The sequence below is a fragment of the Panthera leo genome, chromosome E1 (genome assembly GCF_018350215.1).
Source record: "Panthera leo isolate Ple1 chromosome E1, P.leo_Ple1_pat1.1, whole genome shotgun sequence".
In the NCBI taxonomy this organism is placed as follows: domain Eukaryota; kingdom Metazoa; phylum Chordata; class Mammalia; order Carnivora; family Felidae; genus Panthera; species Panthera leo.
This window is the reverse complement of record NC_056692.1, coordinates 38,586,536-38,599,727: the sequence shown is the minus strand read 5'-3', so window position 1 is coordinate 38,599,727 and position 13,192 is coordinate 38,586,536. Positions and strand designations below refer to the sequence as shown.

The following is a 13,192-nucleotide window of genomic DNA, read 5'->3' as shown; positions in this document are numbered from 1 at the left end:
TGAGAAACTGGATGCTTTCTCTCTAAGATCTGGAACAAGGCAAGGATGTCCCCTCTTAACACTCCTATTCAATATCATACTGGAAGTTCTAGTTAATGCAATAAGACAAGAAATGAAAGATATACTGATTGGTAATGAAGAAACCAAACTGTCTTTGTTCACAGATAACATGAATGTTTATGTAGAAAATCCCAAAGAATCAACAAAAAACGTCTTGGAATTTATAAGTAATTACAGTAAGATCACAGGATATAAAGTTAATATACAAAAGCCAATTGCCTTCCTAAATACCAGCAATGAACATCTGGAATTTGAAATAAAAAAGTTTTGCACCAAAAACTTTAAATATTTAGACACAGAAATCTAAGAAAGTATGTACAGGATCTATGTGAGGAGAACTACAAAACTCTGATTAAATAAATCAAAGAAGACCTAACTAAATAGAGAGCTATCACATGATCCTGGATAGGAAGACTCAGTATTTTTAAGATGTCAGTTTCCCCCTAGTCAGCCTATGGATTTAATGCAATTCCAACCAAACGCCCAGCAAGTCATCTGGGGGTTTTCAACAAACTCATTCTAAAGTTTATATGGAAAGCCAAAGATTCAGAATAACACAATACTAAAGAAGAACAAAGTCAGAGGACTGATACTGACCAAATTTAACATGTACTATACAGCAATCAAGAAACATGGTATTGATGAAAGGATAGGCAAATCGAAAAATGGAGCAGAATAGAGAACCCAGACACAGACCCACACAAATGTAGTCAAGCGATCATTGGCAAAGGAGCAAAGGTAATTCAATGGAGGAAGGATAGTGTTTTCAACCAATGATGCTGGAACTGGACATCCATATGCAAATAAATAAAAATAATAAATAAATCTGGACACAAAACTTATCCTCTTCACAAAATTAATTAATTTTAGACCTAAATGCAAAACATGAAACTATATACTTTCTAGAATATAACGGAAAAAATCTAGATGACTTTGGGTTTGGTGAAGAGTTTTGGGGTATGATGCTAAAAGCATGATCCATGAAAGAAAACTGCTAAGTTGGACTTTACTAAAATTAAAAACTTCTGCTTAATGAAAGACACTGTTAAAAGAATGAAGGGAAAGAATGGGAGAAAATATGTTCAAAACATGTAAGGAACTTGTAGCTAAAATATACAAAGAACTCTTAGAACTCAGCAATAAGAGAATAAAACGATCCAACAAAAAAAATGAACAAAGATCTGGACACCTAATCAAAGAAGATACACAAATAATTATATGAAAAGATGCTCAGCATCAGATGTCATTAGAAAATTTCAAATTAAAACAACAATGAAATACCACTATATACTTCAGAATGTCCAAAATCCAAAAAACTGAAAATACCAAAAGCTGGTGAGGATGAGAAGCAAGAAGAACACATTAATTGCTGGTGAGAACACAAAAATGGTAAACCAATTTGGGAGATTATTTGTCAGTTTCTTACAAAACTAAACATATTCTTACCATACAACACAGCAATCACACTTCTAGGTATTTATGCAATTGAGTTGAAAACTTATGTCCACACAAAACATGCACACAAATGTTTACAGCAGCTTTATTCATAATCAACCAAAACTAGAAGCAACCAAGATGTCCTTTATAAATCCATACAATGGGATATTGCTCAGCAATAAAAAATGATCTATCAAGTCACAAAGAGACATGGAGGAATCTTAAATGCATATTACTAAGTGAAAGAAGCAAGCCTGAAAAGTCTGAACACTATATAATTCCAAGTACATGACATTTGGGCAAAGGCAAAATTATAGAGATAATAAAAAAATCAGTGGTGTCAAGGGTTGTGGAGCAAGAGGGAGAGATGAATAGGTAAAGCACACAGGATTTTTAGGGTGGTGAAAACTATTCTGTATGAAACTGTAATGGTAAACACAAGGCATTATGCATTCATCAAACCCCACAGAACTGTATAATACAAAGAATGAACCTTAATGTAAACTATGAACTATAGTTAATAATAATGTATCAACATTAGTTCATTAATGTAACAAATGTATCACACTAACGCAGGAGGTTAATAATAGAGGAAACCGGAAAGGGGTGATGGCATGAGCTGGAGTGGGTATGTGGAACTCTAAAATCTCAGTTATTCTATAAATCTAAAACTGTATTTTTAAAAAGTCTTAATTATTTTAAAAACTAAAAGCAAAGGGACCAAAATAAATAACTTTTTTGGTTCTAATTACAACGGTAAAATATAGGCCTTTATATCATATCAGAGTGATTTCAAACAAATTAATATATGGGAGGTATAAAGTTTTTTATTATATTATACTTTGCTACTCTTTTTGATCTTAATATAGCCTTAAGTACAGAGCAACAAATTCAGTTTGTAAACAGCAAAACATATTTCATTGAAAATCATCCACTAAAAACACTTTCCTTTGTACACTTGAGATATTAAATTCCTTCTTGCAAATGCCATGTCAACTATCTTTTTAAAGTTCCTAAAATGTATGTTTTCCAATGCTCTGGTCTTACTGATCTTACTTAATGGATCTATGATGCTCTGGGATGTGAACAAATTATCTTATGTTCCCCAACTCCACAAGCAAGTAACAATACTTTCACCTCTAGTCTTCATGTTACGATTTTTTGTTTGAAGTTTATGTGCAAGATTTAGCTCCATAAATACGGACAGAAACGCAGTTTTGACAAGTAACATCAACATCAGGACTAAAAGTCCCAGGACTACAAGCCACTGTAGAGGAAAAAAACATGGAGTAGATTATTATAATTTCAGTTAGAGGTATTTTATACTAGTAATATAAATCTGCCCTCAATATCACACTGTTTCTATACCCATGTTATACTGAGTAATGTTCAGCCAATTAAGTTGTGAAAGATTATGAGTTTGAAACATTGTAATTTGAGGAAAGGTAGGAGAAAGTCAGAATCCTATTTTTTCCTTTAAAATCAGCATTTTATAGTATCTTTTGCAGTGCCCCATTTACAAGTTCCTATTTCTAATGCTGTTTTCTAGGTAGGACCATTCTGTCATTTTCCTTCATAGCCTAGCAGCTTAACTCAGAATACTATAGAGATGTATCATAATACAAAAGAATGAATTAGGAAAAATTAATATACATGAAGATAATTATATTTAGAAATCTGGGCTTTGAATTTTACTTCCCTTTAAATATAACTTTTTGTGAAAGAATCACTATATTCAATTATCCTAAGGGAATTATTCATCTATTCTTCTGACTATATAATCTAAATATTTAGATATTTATATTTTATAATTACCGCAACAGCTAGCACAATTACTGTGTAGACCTTCATTTTTTCCAAAGCCTGGACGACAGCTATCCATACGTACTACTTGAAAACTGTGGTCCACAAAATGCATAGCTGGTATAGTTTTATTAAAGTCATGGTAGTAAATATATGCTTGGCTCCGGAAAAATTCTTCTATCCGATCTCTTGCCTAAGATTTTAAAATACCAGAGAGAAGTACAATTACTAAACTGTGAACCAAATTTATCCTCCTGTATCAGAGGCAATGAAACATAGTACAAACATGTCATGCTTTATGCAACAGATGAATTCCTAAAAAGTTGTGTGTAAATACGAAAATTAGTCTAGCCTTGACCTTATCAATTATTGTCAATTCATATGTGCAATGGTTAAGAAAAATTAAATTGAGGTTTAAATTATTTGCAGCATGTCTATTCCATGTGTAGACAACTGAGAGTTCATTATTTCTTATTCCAAAGAGCCAAGCAAAATGGAAACCAAAACTGTTCTCTAATCAGCATTAAAACTAATAATGTACATTTTATTTTTTGAGCACAGAATTTAATAATAATTAATATTAACTGAGTGCTTTCCATAAGCCATGCACAATATTAAGGGCTCAAGGAACTAAATCAGGAGAGTAAAGGGATTTTTTTAGACTATGTCCTTAGCTTCTGAGAATGGCAGAGGGAAAGCAACTATAATGACCAGCATAGATACAATTTTGGAAGAACTACTGGTTTAACCTAGGATTACATGATTGTGGGGTTGTTCTTCAAGATGCTACTTAGTTGCCATTTGGGAAACAAAAACCAGGGGTCCATTCTTCTATCATAGAAGAAATACATAATATTAACCTGGAGAGCTACATATTATTCTAGATGTATTATTCCAAAACAAAACATCTTGAGATGGCCCAGACTCTCACAATCTCTGCTTTAAAAACTGAAACCAGTGGTTGGTGGTGGGGGGGGGGGAAGCGCCTTGGTGGCTCAGCCAGTCAAGTATCCAACTTCCGCTCAGGTCATGATCTCACCCTTTGTGAGTTCAAGCCCTGCTTTGGGCTCTGTGCTGACAGCTTAGAGCCTGAAGCCTGCTTCCTATTCTGTGTCTCCCTCTCTCGGCCCCTCCCCTGCTCACACTCTGTCTTTCTCTCTCTCTCTCAAAAATAAACAAACAAACAAATAAATAAATAGTAAGTAAAAACTGAAACTAGGGGCACTTGGGTGGCTCAGTGGGTTAGGCATCTGACTTAAGCTCAGGTCATGATCTCTCAGTTTGTGAGTTTGAGCCCCGCATTGGGCTCTGTGCTGACAGCTCAGAGCCTAGAGCCTGCTTCAGATTCTGTGTCTCCCTCTCTCTCTGTCCCTGCCCTTGTGTTCTCTTTCTCTCTCTCAAAAATAATAAATAAACATTAAAAAAATTTTAAAAAACTCAAGCCAAAAATCAATAATACTTTATATTTTTAAAAAGAATAATTTAAATCTACCTGCTTAGAATGTCTATTATTGATAAATATTCACAACATGGAGGAATAGATTTTTGAAGAAACTTTTAAATTAATAAAATAAAGTATTCACAACAATTTTTACACAGCTTTGTTAACTATTCAAATACTTTCCCCCTACATTGAAATTCTTACCTGGAGGATATTATGATTAGTGATATCTTCACAGTCAGCAGAATCATTGCATGCACCTTTCCACCCTGGTGCAAAAGGATTAACTGGAGAGAAATAAAATACCTTCACAAAAGAATTCTAAAAAGTTCCAAACATTCCAACAAAGCCTCCAGTGCTGAATTTAGTATGCATGTGTACATGTGTTTACCTAATCTTAGTGATAAAGTAAAATACACAAGTTGAATAATTTATACATTATTATTTCACTCCATCTGGGGGCTAATCAAAGTAACTACAAGGGTTTAAAATGAATGGAAATAAATTTGGTTTGGTTCTTCTCTTTTATTAAGTTCTTCTCAAAAATACAATTTAAAATTTTATAAGAATTTATAAATTAAATATTAGCTGCATAGTTAAAGGCCATATTTATAAAGTGATATTGACTTCTAAAAGATAAGCAGCCTGGCTGCTCAGGGGTGCCTGGCTGGCTCAGTCAGTAGAGCATGCAACTCTTGATCTTGGGGTTGTGAGTTCAAGCCCCATGTTGGGCATGGAGCCTATTTAAAAAAATTTAAAAAGAGGTAAGCAAAAATATATTGTCGTTTAAGGTAAATAATTAAAACATTGATTTTTAAAACCATAACCAGGCTAGGACCAACAATATACTTTAGTGCATAACAAACATTTAGGGCCTACTATTTGTAAGATATCTCACTTTAAAGAAATGTTAAAAAAATTTTTTTACCTTGAAAGGCTATAAATAGCTCATGTATGAGGCCGTGTTTTGGAATTTTAACAAAATGGCATTTATATGATGGTTCTATGACATGGCATGACAAATCAGAGATTAAATTATCCAAGATTTTCTTCAGCACTCTAAAAAGCAGGTCATTATATCTTCCTTCACAAGACTTTGTGGTAAAACGTACAGCCATCTGATATGAGTAATCAGGTTCCCGATAGGCTTTAAAAAATTATGAGAATAAAAACAATTGTGCTTACCATTAATTTCTTCTACCAAAGAGCTTGCAAATAACATGTAATATGAAATCCCATTAATCTTGCAAATCAGCATAGAAATTTATCTAATAAAAACGTTTTATCAGTTTGTTCTAAAAAATATATAAAATTAATAACTTTAATGAAAAAAGGTTGTTTTCATCTGATGTGTTATCTAATCAGTACAAGAGAAGAAATGGCTGGATAGATAGATATGTTAACAGTATAAAAAAATAAAATGGTGGAATAGCTTAAAATGCAGAAAGTGTCACTGCTCTCAGCACAGTCCAGTGAAAAGGATCATCAATTTGCTTTTATAGAATTAACATCAGTTTTTAAATTACTTGGCAAAATTGTGATATGGTAGATTATACTTGCATACCTAGAGGGTGGGAAGTGGGAGGCTGAAAGAGGATTGTTAAGGACATACTATCTAGATGTCAATTTAAGAGTTTGTGTGGTCATTCTCACTAAATGAAGAGACCATACACTTAATTCTTATCCAAACTAAATGTATAAGTTAAAATGTGCCCATAGTCTTACCAAAGATCATAAAGTCATATCTCTGCTTTACTATTGTTTCTTCTTGGGTTTCTGCTTTGACAGTCTTATAAGAAAGAGTACATGTGTAAAGTCCAGACAAAGCCTCCAGAAAATCTTTCACCATCAGCTTTCCTGTTTTAGTTATATTTATTTGATTATTTCCTAAACAGAAATAGTAAATTATTTGGTTGTTTAACATATAACAATTCAGACACTATTTAGTAAACTTGGGGTTACAAATAAATACAAAAATTTAAAAATTAATGGACTATTTAAACATTTAACTTCAAGAATTAAAAGAAATCTTAATTCTGTTATACTCTTGTGGAAAGCCACATGAGGTAAGCACACTTTTGAAATATATTATGGTTTTCTTTAACTTGGTTCTTGGCCTCTAATTTCAATTGGTTTGTGCTGGTAACTTAGTAAATGAAATTATACTGCTCTGTAGTACTACACAATTTCCTCATGTAAAACAGAAATTAATGCTAATATTCTCCAAAACTCTTCTAACATCATGAAAAAGTATATATTGGATATTCATCTCTAATACAGATACTACAAAGATAACTTTTAGGTTTTATAAAAACTTTTGAACTAATACCGCTCTGAGAAGTAAGGTACAAAAGGTTTGCATGCTGGTTTTTACATACAGAGAAAATAAGGCACAGAGAAAGATACATAACATGATTTGTCTAAGTATGGAGCAAGTGAAACCCCAGTTAAAATTAAATTTCAGGAGTGCCTGCATGGCCCAGGCATCCAGCTTTCGGTTTTGGCTCAGGTTGGCCTCACGGTTTTGTGAGTTCGAGCCTTGCGTCAGGCTCTGCACTAACAGTGCAGAGGCTGCTTGGGATTCTCTTTCTCTCCCTCTCTCTCTCCTCCTCCCCTGCTCACGCTGTCTCTGTCTTCTTGAAATAAATAAATAAAACTTAAAAAAAATAATTTAAAAAATAAATAAATTTCAGGGCACCTAGGTGGCTCAGTCGGTTGGGCCACTGACTTGATTTTGGCTCTCAAAAATAAATAAACACTAGGGGCGCCTGGGTGGCTCAGTCGGTTGAGCGACCGACTTCAGCTCAGGTCATTATCTCACGGTTTGTGAGTTTGAGTCACGAGTTGGGCTCTGTGCTGACAGCTCAGAGCCTGGAGACTGCTTCGGATTCTGTGTCTCCCTCTCTCTTTGCTCCTCCCCCACTCATGCTCTGTCTCTGTCTCAGAAATAAATAAACATTAAAAATAATAATAAAAATAAATAAACACTAAAAAAATTAAATTTCAATTTGTTCATTCCAATAAGTGACAGTGCTTTTCTTTTTAAAAAAGTCCATATCATTTTAAAAGAAGATACTGATATCAAACAAATTACCTGTTAATGGCTTTTCATTAGGCCCAATCCATATGTAGGTGGGGTCCACTGTTTCTTTTTTAGCACGTCTAAAATCCATACAGACAAGGACTGGGCTATGATGATGTAATTTTACATATAATTTCACTGTGACAAAATAAAATAACATATAGCCATATTATTAGCAAAATTAAGAAATACACGTCCTACCATTTTGTCTCAAGGACGCACTAATTCTTTTTGGATTTCCCTATTTGAAAAAATAGCCTATCATTATAACATTTAGAATACGAATATAAATTCCTTCTTGCTTCTTACAAGTTTTTAAAACTCTAGATTGATAGTAAATATTTTTTTTCTGTGATATTATAGTTTTGTTTATAAAAATGTACACGATGCATTTAGTTCATTTTAATGTACAGATTCAGAACTCACTTGAATCAATTTTTTGAAGGGTTAGTGGAATCAATTTAAAGATCAGAAAAGGGGGGCCCTTGGGTGGCTCAGTGGGCTGAGCGTCAGATGCTTACTTGGTTTCCGCCTAGGTCATGATCCCAGAGTCCTGGGATCCAGCTCTGTCTGGGTCTGGCTCCCCGCAGGTAGAGCCTGCTTGGGATTCTCTCCCTCCCGTGCTTGCACTCCCCTCCCCTGCTGGCACTCACTCTCTCTCAAAATAAATAAATAAATAAATAAAAAAACACCTTTAAAATTAAAAAAAAAAAAAAAATAGTCTACTGAATGCCAGCCCCTGAACATACAAAGAAGGTACCGTCCCACGGTTTGGCAGGTGGTGAAAAGGGGAGGGACTCCAAACATGGAGAGCTTCCAAACATGACAAATGCCCAAAGTTATCCCAAAGTTATCTCAAGTTAGCCTGTGCGACCAATTTTTCCTTGGGGAGTGTGGGGAAGTGTTATCATAGTGATAAACAACATTTGAGCTGAGCCTTAAAGGATGTGTAGGAACTCCAAACAGAGGACTTGCAGCCCCGGAAATCACTCTGAGTGGGCCTTGCATGTTGCAAAGCAGTAGAGATGCCTGGAAGAAAGGTGGCATCAGAGAAAGATCTGGATTGAATCCTAGCTCCTGACGAGCTGTGCGACTTCAGGCCAGGTGATACACTAAGGTGTAGCAGGGTCTCTGTAAGGATGAAAGGACGAGAGTGCCAAGCACCAGGTGGATGGTCAATGAACTTTCTCTCCCTTTCCCTCTGCTGGAAGAACCTTAAGCAGGTCCACTGCTCCCCCCGCTCTTCTGACAGACTCTGCGGGGGAAGAGTCCTTAGTACCTGGGTGTCCGGGCTTGCCATAAATGAAACCTTTGCTTGTGCGTTCCGAAGAACGCCGACCTCCAGCTGCGGAAGAAAGAAACCACTGACTTTTTCGGTAGAAGAGGAGCCGGGGCTCACAGTGGGGTTAGGGCGGGGAGAAGCGGAGGGGACAGGACTGGGAAGAGGGACAAGGCTGTGGGGGGAGGACCGAGCGGGAGGAGCCCCACCTCCAGTGAGGTACCAGAGCACCGCAGAGAGTAGGACCCACGCTCGCATCACGGCTCAGGGGCTAGCGTCGAGGGAGGCGTCGAGGGGCGGGCTCCTTCCTACCTCAGCCCCAGCCCAACGCCTCCCCATCTCTCCTCCACAGAGCGGAGCAAACCGCCGGGATCAGCTCCCCTACCCGTCCGTCGCTACCGCGGAGCGGACGCCCAGGAGAGCGCGCGTGCGCGCTCCGGGAGCTCGCGCGCGGAGGCGGGGCCGGCGCGCGCTGGGCCCGAGCGCCGGAGGCGAGCGCCCCGCCCTCTCGCGCACACTCGGCCGCCCTCGTGCGAGTGCCTCGCGCCTCACGCCTGGCGACTGGTGGTGTCATTTTCCCGCGCTCTCCGCGACTTAATTCTGTGAACGGCTCCTGGGAGAAGGAAGGAGTAAAGTTAAAGAAGTCAAGGCTGCACGTTTCGGTTACTTAACCTTTCTGGAGGCTGAAGAGATCTACGAGAGGAACACTGCGGGCTCCCAGTGGGACGATGGGGTAAGGCAAGTGAGAGATGCAATTACATTAGGACCGGAGAGAGGGAGAAGCGTCGGAGAAATTTCCTCCCCACAGGACACAAAGAGCTTGTGGAAATTTCCTGTGCCTTGGTTCTCATGAATTCTGCCTGAAGTTGTGTGCACAATCTTTTCCAAACTCTTCCACCCGATTTTTACCTAACTGCATTTCCTACCCCCCAAACGAAGAACCGGAGGAACCACTAGTGCGCCAACAAGGCATCTCCAGCCCTTCCCACTCGAGAGGAACATTTAACCTTTATTTTCCACATCCCAGTATCAGAGGGTGTGGGGAGACCCCCATGCAAATTTATCTAGGGTTGTGAAGTAATCTTTTGAAAACGGACCCATTTGAAAGGGCAAGATCCCCAGCTCTGCTTTCCCTGTGGGGATCGATGACAAATGAGTCGAGATCACAGAGCTCTGAAAGAGACCGTGCCCCGTCATTCATGGTTCCTTCTTGGCTACCAGTTTGGTGGCCTGTTTGTTGTCTATTTCTTAGCGGTGGGACACCCTGGGTGGTGGTTTTGAGTAAGCTGGTGGGTAAAGAGACCAAGGTTCAGACAGGGTGCAGAATGATTATTTGGGGTGAGATCAAGAGTTTTCAGTTTTATTTCCTTTGAGCCAAGTCAGTACTTGGACTATCTCAGATGGTCCAGGAGCAACCTTTGTCAGTGATTTCATTTTGAGTCACTGTTAATTATACCTACATAGCTGAAGCCATGAAATGTGACTCAGTGAGTCAGATCCACCCATGTCAGTTACTGTGTCTAGATTCATGGTTTAGTCTCAACTGTTCCTTTCTTAAGGTGGTGATAGTGGAGACAGATTTAGGCATTATCTTTAATTCCCTAGTAGTTTGACTTTCCAGTGTTAGTCAAAGTACCTTTGGTAGCTTCCCAGTTATTATAAGTAAATCGATCCTTATAAATCCTGTGTGATAAACTTTGACTACTGTGAGGAGAGACTAAACTAAACGAGTCGTGGTTGTTTGCTGCAAGTACGTGTCCATTCTTCTAAAATAAACTTTTAATTTTAAAACAGTTTTAGATTTATGGGAAAATGGGGAGTATAGTACAGAGTTCTCACATGCTCCCACTTAGTTTTCCCTCCTATTGCCATCTTACATTAGTACAGTACATTTCATACAGTTAATGAACCAGTGCTGATGCATTACTATTAAATAAAGCATGTACTTTATTTAGTTTCCTTCGTTTTTACCTCATGCCCTTTTTTTCTGCTCCAGAATCCCATAGTACATTAAGTCATCGTGTCTCCTTAGGTTCTTCTTGGCTGTGACAGTTTTTCAGACATTTCTTATTTTTGATAACTTTGACAGTTAATGACAATTTTGATGACATTGACCTGACCTTCACTGGTTAGGTACTTTGCAGAATGCCTCTCTATTGGAATTTGTCTGATGTTTCTCATTATTATACTAATGTTATAGATACTGGGGTGGAAGACAATAGAGGTAAAGTGCCATTCCCATCACATCATATTAAGGATACATACTGCCAACATGCTTTATCACTCTTGATGTTATCTTGCTCATCTGGATAAGGTAGTGTTTGTCAGGTTTCTCTACTCGAAAGTTACTCTTTTTCCTCTCTTTCATACTGTGCACTTTGGAAGGAAGTCACTATGTGCAGCCCACACTTAAAGATTGGGGATTTATGATCCACCTCCTTGAGGATGGAGTAGCTAGGTAAATTATTTCATGCATCTACTTTTTATCTATTCCCTTAAGTACCATTCTCTGAGTCTGAAATACTCCATTTTGAACTAATAATTTACAGAGTAGTAACATGTTCCACTGCTAAGTGTAATAAAAGTTTTTACATCCTTTTAATAACCAAACAACTATTCATCCTTAAACCATCCCTGTGAAAATTTACAGTTCCTCTTCTGCTACTTTTGATGTGCTATTTTTGCTTTTAGAAACTAACAAACAACAAATTTCCCCTTTCAATACTATAATTAGACTTGTGTTTAGAGTATTTCTCCAAAATTGACACTATCCTGTAGAACTCCAACCCCTACAAGCTACAGAGATACCACACTGGTGTCATGATATTAAAACAAAGCCAATGCAACTTATTTACTCATTAAAGAAAAATTGCCCACCACACATGTATGTGTATGTATGTAGATACACATGCCTATATGTATGTGTGTGTATGCCTCCTATACCAAGGCATATTTAAAATAAACTAAAATTCATAAAATTACAACATGTATATTTTAACTTGTAAGTGTGGGTTTCTTTTGATATGGTCTGCTGATGCGCAAACTCCCAACCTTAAGTCTGAAATATACACTAACAATGTAATTTTCTAGCAAGGGTGGAAGTGGCCTTTTTGAGAATCATTCACATGTCCAATTCAAAACAATGGATATCTTTATAAGGATTCACCAAAACAATGTCCCTTAGACTTCAATGTGAAGAAAAGTTCTGCTTTTGAAATATTGTTATGTGGTCACTTCCCCTTTCCTTTTCCTATAGTCAAATTTGTGCTTTACCTCTATAAAGAGGGAGGGATGTTGGGGAAAGATGTTGACTGGTACACTTTTGTGCAGTAACATCTTTGAGTTAATTTTACTATCTTATCACCCCCCCCCCTTAGCTCTATTTACTTTACTTACTTTTCTGATACAGCGTGTGTGTGTGTGTGTGTGTGTGTGTGTGTGTGTGTGTGTGTGTGCATTTTTTGGTAAGCTGTCTTAGATCCTCCTTTGAAGAAGTCAGAGTAATAGAAAATAAACACACGTAAATAGAGTGCATAGTATTTTGTGAGTGGTGGCAACAGTTCTCAGACAGGAAAATAAAAGTGAGAGAATTTTTGCTTCGCGAAATGAAAAAGTTGAGTTGATAAAAGTGCCCAAATCCTTTTGAACTTAGAGTCTTCTGAAAACTTGGACGAAGAATTATCACGTGAAAAGCAAAACTGAAGAAGAAAAACATAATACTTCAAATGAAGTGTGTTCTCTTTGATAGTATTCATGGCTATCATCCCCCAATCTAGACCAAAAGTTCCAGATCTTGTTACACTTAAGACAAACCTCTTTGAACTTAAACTTGTAAGAAACAATCCAGAGCCCCTCTTCCCCCATATATTACGCTCCCATCCGTTATCCTTCTTAGACACTTTGGGACAATTTACTGATGGGCCATTTCCATCCCATCTGGGTTCTCGGGTTTGACATTCAAAAAGGGGCTGGAGGTGAGGAACCTCGGGCGCTCCGCGGTGAACGTGCTTTAAAGCCGCCGCCAGCCAGCGCCGCTGTAACCCTGTGCACCGGCGGGTCGCCCGCTCCTGCCCCTTTCAATCTGCGCCGA

The 13,192-nt window shown here is 37.7% G+C and overlaps 1 protein-coding gene across 2 annotated transcripts; it reads right to left on the bottom strand.

Moving 5' to 3' along the window:
- Positions 1-2,306: 2,306 nt before the first annotated feature.
- ZPBP2 (zona pellucida binding protein 2) lies at positions 2,307-9,533 on the bottom strand. Of its 2 annotated transcripts, none has more exons than XM_042917142.1 (8): positions 9,312-9,533; positions 9,103-9,168; positions 7,836-7,961; positions 6,467-6,628; positions 5,670-5,888; positions 4,946-5,028; positions 3,313-3,493; positions 2,307-2,764 (listed from the first exon to the last, which is right to left on the bottom strand). In XM_042917142.1, the coding sequence occupies exons 1-8, from the start codon at positions 9,358-9,360 to the stop codon at positions 2,670-2,672; spliced, it is 981 nt and encodes a 326-aa protein (XP_042773076.1). In that variant the 5' UTR covers positions 9,361-9,533; the 3' UTR covers positions 2,307-2,669. The 2 variants fall into 2 exon arrangements, with proteins under 2 accessions (XP_042773076.1, XP_042773077.1); XM_042917143.1 differs by having other exon boundaries at positions 9,326-9,533.
- Between the last annotated feature and the right edge of the window lie 3,659 nt (positions 9,534-13,192).

Coding starts and splice junctions, on each gene's coding strand:
- ZPBP2 (XM_042917142.1), bottom strand. CDS start 9,360: ATGCGAGCGTGGGTCCTACTCTCTGCGGTGCTCTGGTACCTCACTGGA. Junction 9,169..9,311: donor GCTCTGGTACCTCACTGGAG/GTGGGGCTCCTC, acceptor TTTCTTCCGCAG/CTGGAGGTCGGCGTTCTTCG. Junction 3,494..4,945: donor CTAATCATAATATCCTCCAG/GTAAGAATTTCA, acceptor TTAAAATCTTAG/GCAAGAGATCGGATAGAAGA.